General features: G+C 42.7%; 1 protein-coding gene across 3 annotated transcripts in view; it reads right to left on the minus strand.

The window, feature by feature from the left end:
* The window catches only part of LOC109875604 (lissencephaly-1 homolog A), an 87544-nt gene that overhangs the window by 20338 nt on the left and 41210 nt on the right, over positions 1-25996 (minus strand). For all 3 annotated transcript variants that reach the window (XM_020467976.2, XM_020467973.2, XM_020467974.2), the window contains exons 3-5: positions 4456-4540; positions 2019-2093; positions 1298-1504 (exon numbers count right to left, since the gene is read on the minus strand). In XM_020467976.2, coding sequence (XP_020323565.1) covers positions 1298-1504; positions 2019-2093; positions 4456-4540 — 367 coding nt within the window. The remainder of the gene's footprint in view (positions 1-1297; positions 1505-2018; positions 2094-4455; positions 4541-25996) is intronic.

A 25996-nucleotide genomic window follows, 5' to 3' on the forward strand; every position in this document is an offset into this window, starting at 1 on the left:
TGGCGGCAGATGAACAGCATGACAATGGGCCTCAGGATTTCATCATGGTATCTCTGTGCATTCAAATTGCCATCGGTAAATGCAATTGTGTTCGTTGTCCATAGCTTATGCCTGCCCATCCAATGACCCCACCGCCACCATGGGGCACTCTATTCACAATGTTGACATTGGCAAATCGCTTGCCCACACACCATCTGCCCGCAACAGTTGATACTGGGATTCATCCCTAAAAAGCACACTTCTCCAGCGTGCCAGTGGCCATCGAACGTGAGCATTTACCCACTGAAGTCAGTTACAACGCCAAACTGCAGTCAAGGTCAAAACCCTGACAAGCATGCAGATGAGCTTCCCGGTAAGGTTTCTGGGAGTTTGTGCAAAAATGTGTGGGTTGTGCAAACCCACAGCTTCATCAGCTGTCCAGTTGTCTGGTTTAAGAGTATTCCACAGGTAAAGAAGAAGGATGTGGAAGTGCTGGAGTAGTTAAACGTGGTTTGCGGTCGCGAGGCCGGTTGGACATACTGCCAAATTCTCAAAATCGACGTTGGAGGCAGCTTATGGTAGATAAATGAACATTACATTATCTGGCAAACTCTGGTGGACATGGTTGCAGTCAGCATGCCAATTGCACACTCCCTTAAAACATCTGTGACATTACACATTTTAGAGTGGCCTTTTATTGTCCCCAGCACAAGGTGCATCTGTGTAATGATCATGCTGTTTAATCAGCTTCTTCATATGCCACACCTATCAGGTGGATGGATTACCTTGGCAAAGGAAAATGCTCACTAACAGAGATGTTAACAAATTTGTGCACAGAATGAGAGAAAAAGCTTTTTGTGAGCATGGAACAATTCCAGGATCTTTTATTTCAGCTCATGAAACATGGGACCAGCACTTTACCTGTTCTGTTTATATTTTTGCTCAACATATGTTGACACCCAATTTCATGCTTTTGCACCAAATATAATTGGTTCAGTGGCGCGTTTTGAAATTGTGTAAGGACATGAATTGGTTAAAGATGATGTAGTTCAATGGTTGATACACAGCTCTGCAGTTGACCTTTACTGAAAAGGGACTCAAACCCAGGCCTTATTGGTTGCAGTTATACATATCACTGTCAACTCCCATACAAGTGGATAAAATAACTTGCCAGCACAGTGTTGGGGAAGTTGTTTGGGGCGGTTTTGCTTGCATCCCATTTAAGTGCATCACGTTGTTTGTACATTGTTTAATTGTTTCCCTGGAGAATAACAGAGTAAATACTTGTTGTTTATGATGGTTCTTATATTCTACTGACCTTTATTGTGGCGTCCTCGGAGGCAGACACCATGACACTGAAGACTGGGTGAAAGATGACACGTGTGACGGGGGAACGATGGCCGCTCAGCGCGTACTTCTCCGGCGGGCGAGGTATCCACTCTTTGGGGTCACGCTTCTGGGCTATGGGCCCACCCAAGGTTATCTCCTCCTTGGCCTCGTTCAGCTTTGACTCCAGCTCCATCACCTTGGGGGTTAGGGGGCATATGTAGACAACATTGTAATACCGTCACAATAGGATATGCGGTAACAAAGAAGGAAATTAGAAATTTCTGGCACAAAATAGCTGCCGCGCTTCATCTGGTGGGAAATACATATTGGTGGTGGATGAGGTGAGTTTAGCCCTTACAACGTAAAGCACTTTGAGATGCTTGGAAAACCTCCATTTTGGAATACAGTACGTGTATAATCTGTAAAAGCGAGCAAAAACATCTAATATAAGCTTGCTAATGCTGATGATACATGGAAATCTCTGCTGGCTTCTTCAGTGTACTGCTATGTAAGCACATCAAAGCCACTCATATCAAACGATCTCATATCTTAAGGGCATTAGGTTAACACATTAAATTCTTTGTTGTGTAATCTTTTTAATACGCTGTGTATAGTGAGTATCGGCTCAGATGACGTTCCGCCGCAGTCATGGGCCAAGACTAGGAGACACAATCCCCAGCTACAAAAGCATCACCTGAAACAAAACAAACCTTCTTTTGTAATCTGATGACTGAGGTCCATTTCTTTTCCAAAAGGCCAGCGTACTTCTTATCCAATTCTTCATTCTGGTTGGGGAAAAAAAAAATACATTTTTGGAAAAGAACACTGCACGCACACAGAAACACACACACTAGCACAGAACTTAGCTTAGGCCTAATCAGTGGGGCCTATGGGTCTGCCTGTGGGGCAGCTGAGATTGCAGACAGAGTCTTCGGGAACAGTAGTGTGCGCGAGCGAGAGCGCAGTAATAAGGAATGGGATTTACATCCCTACAGCCAAACATAGTCAGCCTTGAGGCTAATTGTAAACATATACACACGGAGACATACTTAGAGACACAAACACATTCTTAATCCCCCTCACACAAACTAATCTCCTGCAGACAAGGGTTTATGCCCTCAAACCGTACACTGGGGAGGAAAATTAACTTCAGGGAGCCTGGCAAGAGAGCGGCTTCCACCTGTAGAAAAAAAACTAGCAACAGGGGTGTGGAGGCCATTTTCCTAAAGGGTAAAGGAGGGACTTCTGGTACGTGTTTACAGAATGGCTAGGGTATGGAGTAAGGCGAACTTAAGTGAAACCTGTTGCGGGTACTAGCCAAGATCAAGACTATCATGTTGCCTAAAAACTAGCCTACATGTTTTATTCAGGGATGGCAGAAAAGGACAAAGAAGTGGTTGGTATGTGTGGAGACTAGACAGAGCCCCCCAGCTCTTGTTTAAGTTGGGGGTGCCAACGGGCCAGGGTGAGGTCGAGTTAAGTCACCTGCAGCTGAGCCCCACACTTGCCTCTGCCTCCACAGCATGCTAAATAGATCCAGTCACAGTGATCAGGGTCATATTTCACTGTACCCTGTAATTACATCTGTAACCCTGTTAATATGGCTATTAAACTCTAAAAACTCAAAGGGGTAAGGGATGGTGTTTGAGTAGAGTTGCTACGCATTTCCATTGTCTCTTCATGTGGTGTTACTAATGGGAGACGATGAAAGAGCCAAGAGGGAGATAGGTGCATTGGGATAGGGGTAGTACAACCCCTCTTCTCTGGTGATTCAGTAAAGTATTATACCAGGTCACCAGCTTGACAGGCTAGCCAGTTTCAGTGAGGGAATTATTTTGTTGCTTTGTGGTAGATTTAACCCATTTCTTTCCCCTCTTAGGAGAAGAGAAAATGTGGATGTGTGAAGTAGTGCTGCAAGGCACAGAGGGCAGGTGTGTGTACTGAAGCTGAGCTGCTGCTGCTCCTTGGAAGAAATAGCAGAGGTGTACAAGAGAACAGTTGCTGCCTCACTCAGCGCTTAGAGTGATAAGGGGGAGGAGGAGAGGTGATGGGGATGGAGGGATGAAAGGAGTTGTGGCACTGTGCCTGTGAAGAGAGGGAGGAGAGAGAAATGTGATCTGCCATCTGCCGATGGCTTAACACAAAGTCAGTCAGTGCTCCACACACACACACACACACACACACACACACACACACACCTCCTTATCACTGTGGTCTGCCAGTCTATCAGTAGGGTGTATGTGTGCGCACGTGCGTGCGGGCCGTGCCAGACGCAAGGTGTGGCATGCTGTTTAGTATGCCATCTTCAACACCACTCTGCTCACCTAGAAACCGCATTACATTATTTTAGGAGGTCTTAAAAGAAACTTGAGACAAAGGCTGTGTAAATGTAGCATTAGGGGAAATGCCTTCATTCTCCATTGGCATAGCCTCCTCATTTAACAGATAATGAATAGACTAGATTAAGGCAATGGAAGGCTGTTAATGGAGTTGCCAGCATCATTAGGGCAGGCTTTTAACACAATCCTTTCAAAGTGCGTGCGTGTGGTGTCAGACGCATCAGAGCTTCTCCGTCCATAGTAATCATATATTATTCAGGCTGTTTCCACTAACTAGGGAGAAGGAAGGACTGAACACCTCTCCCATCTGTGCTATACAAATAGAGAGGTAATGACAAAGACTGGGAGAAAGAGGCAGAGGGAGCATTTACATGTTAACCTGCCACACGTCGTCTTTGCTCCTTGTTTTGTCTTGTTTGAGGAGAGATTGTTCATTGCATAAATTCAAAGGGCTCTTTCATTCAGGGCTTTAGCTGCTAACTACCTGCAGTTACATTAGCTCTGATAGAGCACAGCTGGGAAGACAGGGAGAGAGGTTATCTTCAGCTTCTGTTCCACAACCCTGACTGCAGTGTCGTGTGTGTGTGTGTGTGTGTGTGTGTGTGTGTGTGTGTGTGTGTGTGTGTGTGTGTGTGTGTGAGAGAGACTACCTATAATCATGGCTGTAAAGCACCTTAATTGGGCTCATATGGATTCAGTCACACGTCCGCGTCAATTAAAAGGGGGAATAAAGTAGAAGTCAAAGCCGTATTGTTTGGGTAAATAGGCTTGATTGATAGTGTGTGTAATGTGTTCCATCATTACTCACCATGTCTAATTCTGCCTCCTTCTTGAAAGTTGAATAAGCCTCTTCATATCCATTGGAACGAAGATAATCAGCTATCGCTCGATTTCTGCAATAGGACAAAACAGCAATTAGTTAACTTGTTAAAAGCAGTAGAGATTAGAAGACGAGACATACTTAATTTAGAGTCAGGGATGTGACTACAGGTAAAACAAATAAATTAAATAAGCATGTCTGAGTAACATGTAAATTGCATTGGTCTTTTGTTTGACATGCATTATAGAAAAATCACACGCACAGACCAATTTGGCACAGATTGCACATGTCTGCTGTCGATAATGAGATCTTGTTGCTCTGGGCAAATAATGGAGGAATCACTCCCCACAGAGTAGAGAGAAAATTAAAACTAGCCTACTGTACACCACAGAAACAACTCATAGTGCGCACAACCAGCTATTCTATAAAATTCTTTATATTAGACGAGAAGTGAAAGATGACCTAGCGGTATGAGATGTGGAGATAAACCAGACAGAGAGGAGTCAGGCAGTCATTTCACTGTGTGACTCTTCCTCTGTTCAGAGTTGGGCCAATACACACACGTAACTGACCTGTGGGTGCAACCTGGAACTAAAGCCACGGCTGAGGCTAAATTTACCCACCCAGGGCTAGGTTATTTCAGTGCTAAAAGTCATTCAGCTGAAACGCTTGTCTGAACCAGGGTTTCCGTTAAGGAAATGTGGAGCAGGACATTAGACCGGCAACATTTTCAATTTATTGACATGCATTGGGTGCAACTTGCACAAGGCTGAAGGCCACACACAAATGGTTTGTTTCATAATGCAATTAGTGGGAAAACAGTTGTCAAAGTGCACGGCACATGCAAGCGGTTTCATGTGACCGATATGAAAATATCCATTGAAGAAGTAAAAAGGGAGCTCTAATAGGCTGCTTTGAAGCAAGGTAAGACATGCCTCAATATGTATTAAAATGTTCAGGTCTCAAATAATTACATATATATACACTACATTACCAAAGGTATTTGGGACACCTGCTAGTCGAACATCTCATTCAAAATCATGGGCATTAATATGGAGTTGGTTCCCCCGTTTGCTGCTATAACAGCCTCCCTTCTTCTGGGAAGGCTTTCCACTAGATGTTGGAACATTGCTGCGGGGACTTGCTTCCATTCAGCCACAAGAGCACTAGTGAGGTCGGGCACTGATGTTGGGCGATAAGGCCTAGCTTGCAGTCAGCATTCTAATTCAACCCAAAGGTGTTCAATGAGGTTGGGGTCTGTGCAGATCAGTCAAGCTCTTCCACATTGATCTCGACCATTTATGTAGGGACCTCACTTTGTAGACAGGGCATTGTCATGCTGAAACAGGAATGGGCTTTTCCCCATGCCACAAAGTTTGAAGCACAGAATCGTCTAGAATGTCACTAGGCTGTAGTGTTAAGAATTCCCTTCACTGGGACTAAGGGGCCTAGTCCGAACCATTAAAAACAGCTCCACTATGCATTAGGGCAGGTAGCGTTCTCCTGACATCCCCCAAACCCAGATTAGTCTGTTGGACTACCAGATAGTCAAGCGCCATAAATCACTCCAGAGAGCGGGTTTCCACTACTCCAATGACAACAAGCTTTACACCACACCAGCTGATGCTTTGCATTGTGCATGGTGATCTAAGGCTTCTGTGAGGCTTCGGGGCCACGGAAACCCATTTCATGAAGCTACCGACGAACAGTTCTTGTGCTGAAGTTGCTTCCAGAGGCAGTTTGGAACTCAGTAGTGAGTGTTGCAAATGAGGACAGACGATTTTTAAGCGCTACTCACTTCAGCACTCAGCAGTCCCGTTTTGTGAGTTTGTGTGGCCTACCACTTCGTGGCTAAGCAGTTGTTGCTCCTAGATGTTTCCACTTCAAAGCTTTCGACATGGCAGAAGATGGACAAACTGACTTGTCGGAAAGGTGGCATCCTATTACGGTGCCACGTCGAAAATCACTGAGCTCTTTAATAAGGACATTCTACTGCCAATGTTTGTCTACGGAGAGTGCATTGCTGTGTGCTTGATTTTATACACCTGTCAGCAACGGGTGTGGCTGAAATAGCTGAATCTACTAATTTGAAGGGGTGTCCACACACTGTACACAAGTAGTTTAAAAAAAAATGCATACTGCCTCCAGTTCATTGCAAAATGGTGTGATGCACTGATGAAGCCTGCCTTCCATTGCCGTTTGATCTCTTACAAAACAACTGGGACCACAGGAATATCAGACTTCCGACTTCTGTGCAGTCGAGACATGATTATTATTTTCTTTTTTAAACATAGCTCCGACTGGGAAAAATTGTTTTGAACAGTCATCCAACTCGGGAACTCCGGCTTCTTTCTAGAGCTCCGACTTTCCGACCTGAAGATCACAGAGGTCATGATTTGACCTCATTTTTCCAGAGTCCCCAGCTGTCGCGAAAGCAGCGAAAGATACTGCAGTCTGTCTGACAGATTGTCCATTCAAAGGCTCTGTATCTGTACGCTCTGCGCATGTGATTAAAACAAATATACTGTACAGACGGCAATTTAATTCCATTAAATTATACAAAGTAACTTAGACATAAGCATGGCCAGTCAAAATGTATTTACCGCAACTGGTGAATAGCCTAATGACTGAATTGCCTAAAGAAAAAGCATTATTTTGCAAAGGGATTTTTTATTTTCTTCTTCTCTGACGCCAACTATTACTGGCTAACGGAAACCCTGGTCTGAACGGAATGAATTTACAGTGAGAACAGAATGTGAGTTTAAGTAGTAAAGTTCGATAGATCGATAATAGGTGTCAAAGTTCAAGGAGGGCTTACTCTCACAGCGTTGTATGGTCTGGATGTGTGTGGGGGCATTGGGCAAGGCTATTCACCTGAGTGAGAAAATTGACCAAAAAATAATTTTAAATAAAGATGTTGGGCTTGGCAGACACATGGAGGCTGGCTGGCTTTAAAGTGGTGTGTGTGTGTGTGTGTGTTTGACAGTCTGTCAGGACAGCATGTAGCTGGCCTTTCAGCCTGACTGCACCCTGTGCTCCATGTACCACCCTGCCCTCCCCCTCCTCCCCTCCTGTATCCCTGCCTACTCCCAGATGACAATAGCAGTGTGATTACAACTGAAGGTCAGCAGGAGGTTATCGGCCATGTGACAGCCTGCTGCAGGTCTGGTGAAGAGGTTAGTGTGTTGTGTAAAAGAGTTAAAAGGGTGTGTGTTGTGACTGTGTGTACCGTGTTTCCCTAGCTCCACCCAGGCCCAGCAGACAGAGACAGAAACCCCTGAAGCATATTGGTTGTGCGTATGTACTAGTGTTATCCTGGGCTGCAACAGAACAGTCAGTCTTACTCGGGGGCTGCTTGCCGCAGCAGACAATGGTACACTGTGGGCCTCTCAGCTGAGACGGGCAAAACAAAAAGATCCTTGGTGTCATGTACACAGATATATTAAAAGAACAACCCAAACCAGCTACAGCCTGTTCTGTCCTCCAGAAAAGCACAAAACCCTGCACAAGGGTTTCCAGAGCCAAGCAAGAGATAGACATCACCCCATTTCTCATTTCAGATTCATTAAACGCTTACAGTACCACCAAGGATTGGTAAAACTAAGCCACGATTGATCACAGCCTGTCAGTTCAAATAGGAACAAATTATTGATAGTGGGCAGAGCAAGCAAGGTGAGCAGAGCCAAGCACGAGCTAGCGAAATGCAATTGGCACGTTCTAACATTAATTTGCATATTTCCATTATGGAACACCTACTCTGAAGTGCCCATGTGCAATAATTCGCCATGGCACTCCTTTAAACAAGCCTTATTTTTTTTCCCACTCTGGATTCTAGTTTTGGGATTGAGATCAAAATGTTTCATCTGTAACAACATTTACAGATGATCAGCCAAAATGCATCTCGTTCCATCTTCTCCTGGCCAATGGTAGTGAGTGGAAACGCCAAGCGGATGCTTCACATTTTTACATCCGGTGAAATATCTGACCTCCATACAAGGGAAGATGGGGGCCAATTAATTATTCTACCTCAGCTAGGAACAAGATGTATCAATGAGAGCAACAGAGACTGGGAAGGACAAAAGCATTCTTGTATCGGCATCAGTCAAATCAAGATGCTGAAGTACTGCAGTGTCGGACTGTTGAGATCCAAGCTTTTCCCTCCTCACCCTGGCTCGACCTCTGGGGGGGGGGGGGGTTATATAAAAAAAAACATACCAAATTCACTATGCGGCAAGAACAGACGAGAGAGAAGGGGCAAAAGAGGGAGATAAAAAGGAAGAAGAGAAAACAGAGGGAAAAAGAAAAGGGAGAGGGTGGGAGAGAGAAATGGGAAGAGGACTAACAGAGCGCAAGCACGCTGGTCTCCATGGCTACCAGCCCACAGTGAGAGGAAACCGTGTGTGGTTGGTTGTTATCAGTGAGTGGGCCGCCATGGCCAGAGGTAACAAAAGACATCCTCGCTCAGAGTACATGCTGTATCTACAAACTGTTGTTTACCAATTCAACACACACACACAAAAACAGTGGTTGGCAAATAGATTACGTCATGCTGCTTACTTAGACAGCCAATACCCAACCCCACCCTTTTATTTAAAAATATAATTTAAAAAATGACATGATCATGAGAAACTCCTCTAACAAGGATTTCACCAGCTATTGCACCAATGGGAGCGTAGACAAATTAGACAAAAAAACGTATAACAACCCTAAACATAGGCTGAATGCAGCAGAGGGTGAAATGCTGCTATTCAAATGGCAAAGACAGTGAGAGCGGTTCCATGAAGAATATACAACAAACAGAGCAAGGAGAGGCTGCATTAGCTCATACAGCGCAAGCCTGTTGCCTGCCAGCCAGCGTGTTGATCACGTCACGTCCTGTTGAGCTAGCTCCGCACCACACACGCCTGCTTCAAGAGCCCCGCCCCAGAGCAGCCACGCTGCACAGCTTTCACACTGCACTATTTTATTTAACCTTGAATTAACTAGACAAGTCAGTTAAGAACAAATTCTTATTTACAATGACGGCCTAGGTACAGTGGATTAACTGCCTTGTTCAGGGCAGAACAACAGATTTTTACCTTGTCAGCTCGGCGATTCGATCTAGCAACCTTTCAGTTATGGCCCACTGTTCTACCCACTAGGCTACCTGCGGCCCCTAAAGTCACTATGAAATTAATTTAAAAGCAAGGCAATGCGCGACAGACCTGGTGCTGCATGTATCAAGCATCTGAGTAGGATTGCTGATATAGAATCAGTTTTGTCTTTTATAATGAATAATATTACATGGACAGGGGGGGACCGGATCCTAAATTAGCCTTCCAACTCAGAGAAACTTGTTACATATTGCCTAGTCTTACACCCTACAACAGCCCATAGAGTCAAAGACATGCACACATTTCAGTATACACTCACTCAGTCTTGATTGTGCCAATCATTACCAAGCAATGGGCTACTTAGCCATCTTCTTACTGGTCAATCCAGGCTATAAAACTAGCTTTTCTGCTTCGCCAGCCAGGACACCATCTCTCTAACAAGGTTTCTCAAGTACATTTGACATCACAGCCGTAGACAAGATGTATAGACCTGCTGAATATTTCAACACTAGCCTGTATGCTTAAAACATTTAATGAATGTCTGAACTCTGAGGAACCGTGTCACATATAGAATTCTATTCCCTTTTGAATTTTATATCCATTTGTATGTAGGTCAAGTCTTTGATCGTATATGCTGGTTGTGTGTGTAGGTATACCCTGTAGACCTGGTTTTAAAAAAAGGTAGCTAGTATTCATTTTCTTGACTGCCTGGATTACAAATTGTGTGGAATTTGCACTTTTAGGACTATTATATTGCACCGGGCAAGCTCAATGACGTGCAGCTAAAGTATTTGAAAGATAACATGGTATTATTTGAACCCAAGTGTGGTATTGGCGTATTAAGGCTTCTATGTGGTAGACCTTAACTCTGAATAGGCTCAATGTTTTATCAGTTGCTCTGTGCTGCCTGCCTGCTGCTGTATATAGAGCATGATATCACAACCTGGGCTTGTTCTGGCTCAGTGTTACAGTGCTTCTCTCTCTGGCCTGTGAAATGATAACCTCAGTAGAAACAAATAGGGTGGAGGACCAGGCTCAGTACAGTTATAAAAAGACAAGGCCACTGACTGGCAGGCAGAGAAATACATTACAGAAAGAGAGAAACATTCAATAAATAGACAATAGAATAAAAGCAATGTGATACATGGCTTAGTAGAGCGGTTAAGATCACGAAGCCATGGAAGAGCAGCACTATTGTAAGGCACAGGAGTTACTCTGCCCACAGAGGGGGAGGGAAAGAGAAAACCAAGGGAGCGGGAAGCTTTTAAGACATTTCTATAACAAAGGATTGTGTGGAGCATGTGCCCATATTCTCTCTCCCCCTCTATAACCATGTAGGTACTGTACTCAACAGTTCTGAGTGTGTAGGAAAGGCCTTTGCCTCTAACATTCAGGAGTTTGAACCAATTATATAAAAGGATTGGGTCATTACAGTTGTATCCCTGGGCAACCATAAATGTCCATGAAAAAGACAAGTCAGTCATATGAATTCTGTCCAGTTCAATGAATCTGATAGGTGGGGTTGGGCTACTGCAGACTTTCATCCAAAATAGCTCCCTATTCCCTATTAGCGTACTACTTTTGACCAGTGTCTCATAGTGCTCTGGTATGAGGAATAGGGAGCTCTGGCCTAATGCAGTGCACTATGTAGAGAATAGTGTACCATGAGACTGACCCCATGTCTATGTCATTAGACAGCAGCAATTAACAGTCTTCTTACCTGCAGACATCCAGCAATGAACCCTTGGCCTACAACGGTAGCGTCACTGTGGAAATCTAATTAACATAAAAAATACCAATTTGTTTATTTCAGCTAGAAATATGTTTCTCAATCCACCGATATTGCTCTTCGGCATCTGCGGTGAAAGGTGGCAGAGCTAGAGCAGTGTTTGTCAGACCATGAGACATCCCGAAAAATCGGTCTTCATGAAAACGTCTGTAGCGTTTGAAATTATTCCAGAGGCAGACTCAAAACAACGGTGCCGGAGGAGAGGGGCCGGAGCGGTCTCCTAGTGAGGCTTCGGATGCACGCACACCACGTAGCGCTTCAGAGTAAATTACTCGCTAACGTCCAGTCCCTAGTTAAAGTCAACGAAATAAGGGCATGAGTTGATTTCCAAAGAGATATCTGGGATTGTAAACATACTCTGTTTCACCGAAACATGGCTAGCTTGGGACATGGTGTCAGAGTCATTACAGCCAACGGGATATTCAGTGCATGCTGCCGACAGGAATAAACATCACTCCGGAAAGAAGGACAGGGTATGGTATGTTACATGATTAACAACTCATGGTGTAATTGTAAAATCATATAAGAACAAGTTGTTTTGTTCACCTGACCTAGAAATCCTCAGTCAAATGACGACTGCATTATCTCCCAAGAGAACTCTCCTTCGTTATTGTCACAGCCGTGTATATCCCCCCGCAAGCGGAAACCAAGACGGCCATCAAGGAACGTCACTGGGCCGTATGCAAACTGGAACCATATATCCTGAGGCTGCATTTATTGTAGCTGGTAATTAACAAAAGCTCATTTGAGAACAACTCTACTTAAAATCTAGCAGCATTTCAATTGCAGTACGAGCGAGTAACACACTCGACCACTGCTCCTCTAAATTTTACGACGCATACAAGGCCCTCACCTGGCCCCCTTTTGGAAAATCCGACCACGACTCCATCTTGTTGCTCCATCTTGTTGCAGAAACTAAACTCAGCAAAAAAAAAGAAACGTCCTGACACTGTGAACTGCATTTATTTTCAGCAAACTTAACATGTGTAAATATTTGTATGAATATAACAAGTCAACTGAGACAAACTGAACAAGTTCCACAGACATGGAATAAATTGTCCCTGAATAAAAGGGGGGATCAAAAGTAAGTCAGTATCTGGTGTGGCCACCAGCTGCATTAACCTCTAGTGACATCCCATCCCGAGAACGGGACCGTTTTCATCATCTTACACTAATTAGCATAACGCAACGGACATAAATCTTCCGATTCATGAAAATCACAAGTGAAATATATTGGAACACAGCTTAGCCTTTTGTTAATCACCCTGTCATCTCAGATTTTCAAAATATGCTTTACAGCCAACGCTAGACAAGCATTTGTGTAAGTTTATAATAGCCTAGCATAGCATTATGCCTTGCTAGCAGCAAGCAACCTTGTCACGGAAATTAGAAAAGCAATCAAATTAAATAGTTTACCTTTGATGAACTTCGGATGTTTTCACTCACGAGACTCCCAGGTAGATCGCCAAAGTAAATTTTTCCCCCAAAATTAACATCTTGTTATTCAGCTCCGTTTGTTCTTCACGGAAATAGTGGTCACCACAACGCCTAATTATTTTCCAAATTAGCTCCATAATATCGACAGAAACATGGCAAACTTTGTTTAGAATCCATCCTCAAGGTGTTTTTCTAATATCTATTCGATAATATATCCGTCGGGACAATTCCTTTTTCTCTAGGACCGATTGGAGTAATGGGTACCTCTGCACTTTACGCGAGAATCTCTCTCGGAGCCACCATGTGACCACTTACGCAATGTACCCCCATACGGCTATTCTTCAACAGAAATGCGTAAAACTACGTCACAATGCTGTAGACACCTTGGGGAATACGTAGAAAGCGTAAGCTCATTGATGGTACAATCACAGCCATATAGGGAGTCATTGGAACGCAGCGCTTTCAAAACCTGGGGCACTTCCGGATTGGATTTTTCTCAGGCTTTCGCCTGCAACATCAGTTCTGTTATACTCACAGACAATATCTTTACAGTTTTGGAAACGTTAGAGTGTTTTCTATCGAAAGCTATGCATATTCTAGCATCTTTTCCTGAAATAATATCCCGTTTAAAACGGGAACATTTTTTTCAAAAAATGAAAATACTGCCCCCTAACACCAACAGGTTAAGTACTGCAGTGCATATCCTCCTCAAGGACTGCACCAGATTTGCCAGTTCTTACAGTGAGATGTTACCCCACCTCTTCCACCAAGGTACCTGCAAGTTCCCAAACATTTCTGGGGGGAATGGCCCTCACCCTCCGATCCAACAGGTCCGAGACGTGGTCTACCACTGAGAGGACGATCACCTGTCTGTCCAGTCTCCCTGTAGCGCTGCCTAGGCATCGCACAGTACAGACATTGCAATTTATTGCCCTGGCCACATCTGCAGTCCTCATGCCTCCTTGCAGCATGCCTAAGGCATGTTCACGCAGATGAGCAGGGACCCTGGGCATCTTTCTTTTGGTGTTTTTCCAGAGTCTGTAGAAAGGCCTCTTTAGTGTCCTAATTTTCATAACTGTGACCTTAATTGCCTACCATCTGTAAGCTGTTAGTGTCTTAATGACCATTCCACAGGTGAATGTTCCTTAATTGTTTATGGTTCATTAAAACAAGATTGGGAAACAGTGTTTAACCCTTTACAATGAAGATGTAGTTATTTGTATTTATATTAATTATCTTTGAAATACAGGGTCCTGAAAAGTGGATGTTTCTTTTTTTGCTGAGTTTAGAACAGGAAGCACCCACGCTTCGGTCTATCCAACACTGGTAAGACCAATCGGATTCCACGCTTCAAGATTGCGTCGATCACGTGGACTGGGATTAGTTCCAAGTATCCTCAGATAACAGTGACATACACTGACTCAGTGAGCTAGTTTATAATGAAGTGTATATGAGATGTTGTACACAATGTGACTATTTAAACCTTCCCTAACCAGAAACCGTGTAATGACGGCAACTTTCGCTCAGAACTGAAAGCACATACCACCGCATTTAATCATGGCAGGGCAACTGGGAATATGGCCCAATACAAACATTGTAGTTATTCCCTCCGCAATGGCAATCAAACGTCAGTATATAAAAATGTTGTTTTTGTACTTTTAAATAAAATAAAAATCACCTTTATTTAGCCAGGCAAGTCAATTAACCTTTTTGGGATAGGGGGCAGCATTTTGACTTTTGGATGAATAGCGTGCCAAAAGTGAACTGCCTTATACTCTGTCCCAGATGCTAATATATGCATATTATTATTAGTATTGGATAGAAAACACTGACATTTCTAAAACTGTTTGAATGATGTCTGAGTATAACAGAACGCATATGGCAGGTGAAAAAGGAATTTCTCAGGTTGTCTTTTCTATAACATTATTGATGTTATGTGTCATATGTTAAATGTTATATGTTAAAAACATCCTAACGATTGATTCCATACATCGTTTGACATGTTTCTAAAGGACTGTAACGGAACTTTGAGTTGTCTGGACGGAGTGCCTGCGCCTCATGAAGATGGATTACTGGGCTGAACACGCTAACAACAAGTGGCTATTTGGACATAAATGGAACAAATCAGTCATTTATTGTCAAACTGGGATTCCTGGGAGTGCCTTCTGATGAAGATCAAAGGTAAGTGAATATTTATGGTGTTATTTCTAACTTTGTTGATTCCAAAATGGCGACTATTCCTCTGGCTGTTTTGGGTTCTGAGCTCCATTCTCAGATTATGCTTTTTCCGTAAAGATTTTTTGAAATCTGACAGTGGTTGCATTAAGGAGAAGCATATCTTTAATTCTGTGAATAACACTAGTATCTTTTATCAATGTTTATTTTTAGTATTTCTGCAAAATCACTGGATGTTTTGGAATCAAAACATTACTGCACGTAGGGCAGAACATACATGTATTGTGTAACATGATGTCCTATGAGTGTCATATGATGAAGATCAAAGGTTCGTGATTAATTTGATCTATATTTCAGCTTTTTTTACTCCAATCTTTCGCTGGAAAAGTGGCTGTTCTTTTGACTTGGCTAGGACCTAACAATCATATGTTGTGCTTTCGCTGTAAAGCATTTTTGATAAACATCTTGTTAACCATCGTGTCCGATTATCTTTCATTTGCTGTATTAGACTTGTTAAAATTATTTTTGGATTTCGCACACTGTCTTTCAGCGGAATGTTGTCGAGGTGTTCCGCTAGCGGAAGCCCTGCGCTAGAAAGGTTAAGTACAAATTCTTACTTACAATGATAAACCACTGTTCCCCAGTAGGCTAACTGTCTTGTTCAGGGGCAGCTTAAGGGATTCGATCTAGCAACCTTTCAGTTAGTGGCCCAACACTAACCACTAGGCTACCTGCCTAGCGGTATTTAGACAAAGTGGCGTCGCAATTCAACGGCTCAAACACCAGTGGCAGGGCCTACAGACAATCAAGGACTACAAAAAGAATACCAGCCCTGTCGCAGACATCGAAGTCTTGCTGCCAGACAAATTAAAACAATGTCTTTGCGAGCTTTGAAGACAATACAGTGCCACAGACACAAACCGCTACCAAAGACTGTGGGCTCTCCTTCTCCGTGGCCGATGTGAGTAAAACATTTAAACGTGTTAACCCTCGCAAGGATGCCGGCCCAGATGGCATCCCTACCCGAGTACTCAGAGCATTCGCAGACCATCTAGCTGGTGTGTTTACGGACTTATTCAGTCAATCCCCATCTCAGTCTGCTGTCCCCACATGCTTCGAGATGGCCACCATTATTCTTGTTCCCAAGAAAGCAAAAGGTATCTGAACTAAATAGCTATCATCCCGTAGCACTCATTCTGTCATCATGAAGCGCTTTCAGAGACTAGTCAAGGATCATATCGCCACCTTACCTGCCACCCTAGAACCTCTTCAATTTGCCAGTCTCAACGTCAACAGTGAAGAGGCAACTCCGGGATGCAGGCCTTCTAGGCAGAGTTGCAAAGAAAAAGCGACATCTCAGACTGGCCAATAAAAATTTAAAGATTAATATGGCCAAAAGAACAGACACCTGACAGAGGAACTCTGCCAAAAAGGCCAGCATCCCTGAGTTGCCTCTTCACTGTTGACGTTGAGACTGGGCTGAGATCCCGCTAACAGGATCGATGGGACAACAGCCAGTGAAAGTGCAGGGCGCCAAATTCGAAACAGAAATCCCATAATTTAAATTCCTCAAACATAAGTATTTCACACCATTTTAAAGATACACTTCTTGTTAATCCCACCAGTGTCCGATTTCAAAAAGGCTTTACGGCAAAAGCACCACAAACGATTATGTTAGGTCAGAGCCAAGTCACAGAAAAACACAGGCATTTTTCCAGCCAAAGAGAAGAGTCACAAAAATCAGAAATATAATTAATCACTAACCTTTGATGATCTTCAGATGACACTCATAGGACTTCATGTTACACAATACATATGTTTTGTTCGATAAACTGCATATTTATATAAGAAAATCTCAGTATACATTGGGGCGTTATGTAAAGTAGTCCAAAAACATCTGGTGATTTTCCATCCTAGCTGGAGGGGTGCTCTCATCTTATCTACCAACATAGACAGGGCTCTAACTCCTCTAGCTCCACAATGAAATGGGGTGCAGGCCAGGCAGCAGGCTGTTAGCCAGCCTGCCAGCATAGTGGAGTCTGCCACTAGCACAGTCAGTGTAGTCAGCTCAGCTATCACCATTGAGACCGTGTCTGTGCCTCGACCTAGGTTGGGCCAAACTAAACATGGCGGTGTTCGCCTTAGCAATCTCACTAGGATAAAGACCACCTCCATTCCTGTCATTATTGAAAGAGATCATGATACCTCACATCTCAAAATAGGGCTACTTAATGTTAGATCCCTTACTTCAAAGGCAATTATAGTCAATGAACTAATCACTGATCATAATCTTGATGTGATTGGCCTGACTGAAACATGGCTTAAGCCTGATGAATTTACTGTGTTAAATGAGGCCTCACCTCCGGGCTACACTAGTGACCATATCACCTGTGCATCCCGCAAAGGCGGAGGTGTTGCTAACATTTACGATAGCAAATTTCAATTTACCCCCCCCCAAAATGACGTTTCCGTCTTTTGAGCTTCTAGTCATGAAATCTATGCAGCCTACTCAATCACTTTTTATAGCTACTGTTTACAGGCCTCCTGGGCCATATACAGCGTTCCTCACTGAGTTCCCTGAATTCCTATCGGACCTTGTAGTCATAGCAGATAATATTCTAATCTTTGGTGACTTTAATATTCACATGGAAAAGTCCACAGACCCACTCCAAAAGGCTTTCGGAGCCATCATCGACTCAGTGGGTTTTGTCCAACATGTCTCTGGACCCACTCACTGTCACAGTCATAAATGTTGTGGATCTTAATGTTTTTCCTCATAATCCTGGACTATCGGACCACCATTTTATTACGTTTGCAATTGCAACAAATAATCTGCTCAGACCCCAACCAAGGAACATCAAAAGTCGTGCTATAAATTCACAGACAACACAAAGATTCCTTGATGTCCTTCCAGATTGTCTACCCAAGGACGCCAGAGGACAAAAATCAGTTAACCACCTAACTGAGGAACTCAATTTAACCTTGCGCAATACCCTAGATGCAGTTGCACCCCTAAAAACTAAAAACATTTCTCATAAGAAACTAGCTCCCTGGTACACAGAAAATACCAGAGCTCTGAAGCAAGCTTCCAGAAAATTGGAACGGAAATGGCGCCACACCAAACTGGAAGTCTTCCGACTAGCTTGGAAAGACGGTACCGTGCAGTACCGAAGAGCCCTTACTGCTGCTCGATCATCCTATTTTTCTAACTTACTTGAGGAAAATAAGAACAATCCGAAATTCCTTTTTGATATTGTCGCAAAGCTAACTAAAAAGCAGCATTCCCCAAGAGAGGATGACTTTCACTTTAGCAGTGATAAATTCATGAACTTCTTTGAGGAAAAGATTATGATTATTAGAAAGCAAATTACGGACTCCTCTTTAAATCTGCATATTCCTTCAAAGCTCAGTTGTCCTGAGTCTGTTTTTAACATAAATCTTCAATAATGTTCCAACCGGAGAATTCCTTGGTCTGTAGAAATGCAATGGAATGCGAGCTAACTCACGTGAACAAGCGTCACGAGCTCAAGGCATTCTGGCAGACCTCTGACTCATTCCCCACTCATTTGGCCCCCCTTCACAGTAGAAGCATCAAACAAGGTTCTAAAGACTTGACATCTAGTGGAATCCTTAGGAGGTGCAACAACCAATATCCCACTGTATCTTCAATAGGGAATGATTTAAAAAATGACCAACGTCAGATTATCCACTTCCGGGCTGGATTTTTTTCTCAGGTTTTTGCCTGCCATGAGTTCTGTTATACTCACAGACATCATTCAAAACAGTGAGTGTTATCTATCCAAATATACTAATAATATGCATATATTAGCAACTGGGACTGAGTAACAGGCAGTTTACTATGGGCACCTTATTCATCCAAGCTACTCAAAACTGCCCCCAGCCATAAGAAGAACCTGTTATGGCTGCGATCCCTGTACAGGAATCAACATCAGGGGAAATTTCAGAGTGACAACTAAAAATACAACATCGTAACATTAAACATTCTTGAAAATGCAAGTGTCTTACGCCCTTCAAAAGATTGGGATCTTGGTAATCAAACTACATTTTCCAATTTAAAATAGCTATTACAGAGAACAAATACCATGCTTTTGTTTAAGAGCAATCAACAGAAACATTTTCCGCCATGACAGTTTTTACACATTCACATCTGAAGGTAAAATTATGACTTACATTCTGATATCTTGCTCTTATTTCTCTTCCTGAGGGTCCCAGTGATCAAATGAAGTGCCGTTTTCTTTGATAAAATCCATTTTTATAGCTTAAATCGAAACATTTTGTAACCTGTTTGTGCCGTGAATTCCATCTCATCAATTTTTTACAGAGCATTCAACGTAATTACACACGGTAAACCATCGTTTATCTAGTCATGGTTGGTTTCAGTTCATTCCTCTGGATGTTTGCAACACAGCCAAATAAAAAAAAATTGTGAACTGATTTGAAGACAACGAGCAATGACTACCTTACGCACCAATCATTTTAGCGAAGCTTCATTGATGGGACTGTATTTCTGCCCAATGATCTTCTTGAAATCTAGCTGGGTAGATCGCCAATGAGCTGAGGTAAACGCCAGTATGTAATGGTTTTGGGTTGGAACACCATTCCTTGTTTGATATCGCACGCGTAACGAACTCCATTCTCGCCTTGACGATCAGAGGCTTGTTACGCGCAGCTGTATTTCGGAAAGTGGTATTTTCAACGATTTCATTGAAGACATCATGGCGAATAAATCAGGAAAAGCAAAGTCAAAGTCGAAAGTGAAAGAGATTTGTGTTGTGATTCAAACAGGAACTCAGGAGCTGTTTCTGCAAGGACAGGACGTACTCCTGGACGGGTAAGTGCTAATGCCGTTTTATGAAATATATATATATATTTTTTTAAATTTGTAATGAAATGTGTGGTTTGTTTGTGTGATATATATATATTCCATGTCAGATATATATTTTCAATTGTTTTATTAAAATGGCATGGAGTAGAACAGCAAACACACATATGGCCACTGCGCCTGCTACTCCTCTTCATTTCCATATGAAATAGCCATTGGGTGCTGTTCAGAGGAGGGCAGGCCCTCAACCATGGCCGGAGTTGAATGGAACAGCACTTCACCTTAGGGACTGTTCCCTCTGCTCTATACAATACATATGTTTATTTTATGTGATGATAAAAGGCTGATAAAAGGCTTTTGTGCCTCAGGGCCAAAAGGGCACAGCATGGAGGCGTCGTTGTGTTCTGTGTCGCATGAACTGCACCACTTATTCAGTTTGCCTCTGCTTTATATCAGAAAGAGACTGCTATGGCACAGCAGCAAAATATTGTGTCGAGGACTTCCAAAGGGTGTACTGTTTTTTTTTGGCGTGTGTGTTATAATTACTTTTTGATATGTTGTATATAGTTATAGGTAATTTCACTAATTCGGCCACTTGGGTACATTTGGGCAACTTGCTGGGTGACTTCATGCTAAATGTCATGTAGCTCACCCATTCCTGAAGTTATCAGTCTGAAACTTTGCACACCTACAGTTTCCCTCGTGTTATCCATCAAAATTATCTCCAGTATCCTATTCTAGTACATGTGAAAGATAATACAGCAATAAAAAACAGAAAACGTATGCTCTTTTTCTCTTTTCTTCCATCAGATCTGTGTTCTATTCTCCTACATCCAATGAACATTTCCACAAACTTCAGAATGTTTCCATTCAAATGATACCAAGAATATGCATATCCTTGCCTCTGGGGCTGAGCTACAGGCAGTTAGATTTGGGTATGTCTTCAGGCGGAAATTGAGAACAAAGGGGTGCAGCCATAACAGATTAAAAGACATGAAGGTCAGTCCATACAGAAAAATTCAAGAACTTTGAAAGTTTTTTCAAGCGCAATATTGAATCTGGCTCTCACGGGGACTGCCACAGGAATGGAAGATCCAGAGTTACCTATGCTGAGGAGAGTAAGTTCAGAGTTACCAGCTTCAGAAACTGCAGCCAAAATAAATGCTTCACGGAGTCCAAGTAAGACATCTCAACATCAACTGTTCAGAAGAGACTGCGTGAATTAGGCCTTCATGGTTGAATTGCTGCAAAGAAACCACACCAATAAGAAGAGACTTGCTTTGGCCAAGAAACATGAGTAATGGACATTTAAACTGGTGGAAATCGGTCCTTTGGTCCGAGTCCAAATGTGAGATTTTTGGTTCCCAACCGCCATGTCTTTGAGAGACACAGTAGGTGAACGGATAATCTCTGCATGTGTGGTTCCCACCGTGAAGCATGGAGGTGTGATGGTGCTTTGCTGGTGACAAGTGATTTTATTTAGAATTCGCAGCACACTTAACCAGCATGGCTTCCACTGCATTCTGCAGTGATAGGCCATCCCATCTGGTTTGCACATAGTCCCACTCATTTTGTTTTTCACCAGGGCAATGACCCAACACACCTCCAGGCTGTGTAAGGACTATTTTACCAGGAAGGAGAGTGATGAGTGCTGCATCAGATGACCTGGCCACACAATTTGAGATGGTTTGGGATGAGTTGGACCACAGACTGAAGAAAAAGCAGCGAACAAGTGCTCAGCATATGTGGGAACTCCTTCAAGACTGTTGGAAAAGTATTCCAGGTGAAGCTGGTTGAGAGAATGCCAAGAGTATGCAAAGCTGTCAAGGCAAAGGGTGGCTACTTTGATTTGTTCACTTTTTTTAAACTTGTGGTTCCTACATGATTCCATGTGTTATTTCATAGTTTTGATGGTTCGAAATTGCCACCCTTTGCTTATTTGAGCTGATCTTGCCATAATGGGGCGGCAGGTAGCCTAGTGGTTAGAGCGTTGGGCTAGTAACTGAAAGGTTTCTGAATCGAATCCCCGAGCTGACAAGGTAAATCTGTCCTGAAGGCAGTTAACCCACTGTTCCTCGGTAGGCCATCATTGTAAATTTGAATTTGTTTTTAACCGACTTGCCTAGTTATATTTAAAATAAAATGGACTTTGTCATTTACACAATGGGGCAATCTTCTGTATCTTGAGACAGCACAACTGATTGGTTCAAATGGAAGGAAAGAAATTCAACAAATGTTAAAGTAAATAAAAACCCTGGACTAGGTGTCAACTTTTGACTGGTACTGCGTGCGTGCATACAGTGCATTCAAAGTATTCAGACCCCTTGACTATCCAAATTTTGTTGCGTTTCGTCTCATTCGAACTAGATTTTTTTTAAATAACTCCGCAACCTACACACAATACCTCATAATGAATAAGCGTTTTTTTTGCGTGTGTAATTTTTGCAAATGTCTTTAACATAAACTGATATCTTATTCAGGGCGGCAGGTAGCCTAGTGGTTAGAGCGTTGGGCCAGTAACCGAAATATTGCTAGAGCGAATCACCGAGCTGACAAAGTAAAAATCTGTCATTCTGCCCCTGAACAAGGCAGTTTAACCCACTGTTCCTAGGCCGTCGTTGTAATTAAGAATGTTCTTAACTGACTTGCCTAGTTTAAATAAAGCTAAAATAAAAAACAACAAGTATTCCTACCCTTTGCTATGAGACTCGAAATTGAGCTCTGGTGCGTCCTGTTGCCATTGATCATCCTTGCTGTTTCTTCTACTTGATTGGAGTCCACCTGTGGTAAATCCAATTGACGAGATATAATTTGGTTAGGCACACACCTGTCTATATAAAAAGGTCCCACCATTGACAGTGCATGTTAGAGCAAAAACCAAGCCATGAGGTCGAATGAATTGTCCGTAGAGCTCAGAGACAGGATTTTGTCGAGGGTCACGTTTGGGGAGGAGTACCAAAACAGTTCTGCAGCATGGAAGGTCCAAGAACAGTGGATTCCAACATTCTTGGAATAAGTTTGCAACTACCAAGAAATCCTAGAGCTGGGGTGAAGGGCCTAGGTCAGGGAGGTGACCAAGAACCCCGATGGTCACTCCAGAGTTCCTCTGTGGAGATGGGAGAATGTTCCAGAAGGACAACCATATCTGCAGCACTCCACCTATCAGGCCTTTATTGTAGAGTGGCCAGACAGAAGCCACTCAGTAAAAGTCACGACAGCCCGCTTGGAGTTTGCCAAAAGGCACCTAAAGACTCTCAGACCATGAGAAACAAGATTCTCCGGTCTGATGAAACCAAGATTGAAATCTTTGCCCTGAATGCAAAATGTCATGTCTGGAGTAACCTGGCACCATCCCTACGGTGAAGCATGGTGGTGGCAGCATCATGCTGTGGGAATGTTTTTCAGCGGCCAGGACTGGGCGACTAGTCAGGATGGAGGGAAAGATGAACTGAGCAAAGTACAGATGTCCTGACAAGGTTTTCAAGGCTATCAGACTGGAGCGGCGGTTCACCTTCCAACAGGACAACGGCCCTAAGCACACAGCCAAGACAACGAGGGAGTGGCTTCAAGACAAGTCTCAAAGTCCTTGAGGCCCAGCCAGAGCCTGGACTTGAACCTGATCGAATATTTCTGGAGAGAGCTGAAAATAGCTGTGCTGCAACATTCCCCATCCAACCTGACAGCGCTTGATGGGAGAAATTCTGAACACTTATGTAAATATAACCCCCCCACTGAAAAAAATGGTAAAGCTTTTTCTTTTTTGGCTTTGTATTTTATGGGGTATTGTTTGTAGATTGAGGGGGTGGGGAAACTATTTTAGCCATTAGAAAATGTTTACCCTCTAGCGCAGAGGTGGGTACTTCCTTTCCCCAAGGGCCTGACTGATGTCGCACTTTTTTCCATCCCTGGCAAACACATCTGTTTAATCAAATTGCATTCTAAACTGAAGATCATGATTAGGTGATTAGAGTCAGGTGTTTCAGCTGGGGCTGGGGGGATTTTTTTGTTGTCGATTTGACTGGTTGAAAGAACGTTTAGGGTTAGATTTTCACAGATTCCTTTCTTTGCAAATTGAACGAGTGAAAATACAAAATCGATCGTGTATGCTGTATGGACCTTTTTAGTATATGAAAAAGGATTTTCTCTAACAAAACAACACTTCATTTTATCTCTGGGACCCTTGGGTTGATAAATCAGAGCAAGATTTCAGAATGTAAGTACACATTTCACCATCAGAGTGGAATATATCAGACCTATTTTTTCTCGGGTAATAGCTACTGTAAATTGGATAGTGCAGTTATATTAACGAGAATTTAAGCTTTCAGCCGATATAAGACACATATGTACGAACATTTGTTGTTTCTCTAAAATCTGCGACCGTCGGGGCGCCTAACCCTGAGAAGTTAAAACATTCAAATACCATTATAGAAGGTAAAGTAAAAACACAAACTGGTCCCTGCATCAATACCAGTATATCATAAAATATTATATACCACCCAGCCCTATTGACACGTACCAACAAACTGGTCCGATCATTCTACTGTGGTCCCTGGAGTGTACTCTCAACCCGGTGTGATTAGAAACGTCCAGTTTCGATTGACGCAACAGTCAACGTTTGAGCTGGCCACCCTTTTTTCTTTTCGCATTTTGCACAAACAGTCCTTACCAAGTTGTCCTGAATGTGACGTGGTTTACAATGTTTAGACATTCAAACGTTGCGACAGCACAACACAATTATCCAAACCGGAAAATGAAGGCTACATTAGTCCTGGCACTAACCGAAGAAAGATTGCCATAACACAAGCAGTCATATTTAGCTAACTCACAGCCTACAGAAACCACAATATGAATTAGCTAATAGCAATTACTATTGACAATTTATCACTTCACAGTTGAGCTCACCATTGATTGAAATAAACCTTTCTTTACCCATCGGATTACTAACAATTTAGAGTAGTTTGTACTCACCACCATTAGTTCTCACATCAACCAAAGACAAGAGACGATATGAGTTTGGTCGGTTTTCAGTACTCATGTTGAAGGGGGTATGTAGTCTACGATCATTCTCTTCCAGAAGTTTACTCAAAAGATTAGTGAACCATTCCTTCACCTCATTTTGTCATTAACTTTTGGGTCTGACAGATGTTTACGTGACCCTCCAAATGCATTGTATATTGTCAACAAACATGGCGCCACACATAGCTGAACATTAGGCTCATCATAAATCAGTTCAACCTTCAAAAATGTATTTCAACCACATCATATAGTTTCCATCACAATCTACTCAATCGGAATGCATGATTTGCACCAGTTCTTGAAAACGTGAATAAAACTAAATAAATTAGCATACAGAATGTATGTATACAGTAGAAATGACAACATGATATATAGAAAATAAGGCACTTCATTTAATAGGAACGCACACGTCCAAAGTTACTATTTGTAAGGAAAAACAACAATTCACGGAATGCGAGCACCAGCCAGAAAATGTGCCAGGGGAAAAAGGTTTGTGCAAGACTGTGCAAATGTCTGCATAATTCATCTGTGGAAATGCTTGGGATCTCCACGAAGAGAGAAGATTACGGAGCCGGTCAAAGCCTCAAACATAAATGGTCCGCAACAGTGAAATGTGCTACTTTGTGTGAATTAATATAGAAGCGGAACACACCTCAATTCAAACGGTTGTCAGAAAATGAAACTTCTTAGAAAATAATTGAAAATTGACAAGTGGAAACATAGCCTATACATGATTAACAGGCCGTACGGGTTAACTGTCCCGTTGCGTAATAATCATATTTTTTAAAAGTGACATGTGCATTAAACTGATTTTTTTTGTCAACAAAATAGCTCACACTAGGATGACCGTAAGAGCTATTTGGAACTCACGTTAAAAAGGTTAATAATAATACCATAAAGTAGGCTTAGTTCACTTATTATTGGTCTGTGAGATAGGTGGGTATGTCACAGTCAATACTCAGCCAGCTAATGCATCCCCTTTAGCAGTGGAGGCACCAGTTAAAATGGAATTGACTGGTTTGGGATTAGATTAGAGGAGCCCAGCATGGTTCAGCACTCCATACTGCACTCCTACACTATCTAAACAGCTGTGAATCTGCACAGGGAAAGGGAGTGAAATGAAGGTAATTCTGACTGTAGTATTTACCAGTACCAACCAAGTCAGTTTCCCCACTC

Source organism: Oncorhynchus kisutch, linkage group LG18 (assembly GCF_002021735.2).
Source record: "Oncorhynchus kisutch isolate 150728-3 linkage group LG18, Okis_V2, whole genome shotgun sequence".
In the NCBI taxonomy this organism is placed as follows: Eukaryota; Metazoa; Chordata; class Actinopteri; order Salmoniformes; family Salmonidae; genus Oncorhynchus; species Oncorhynchus kisutch.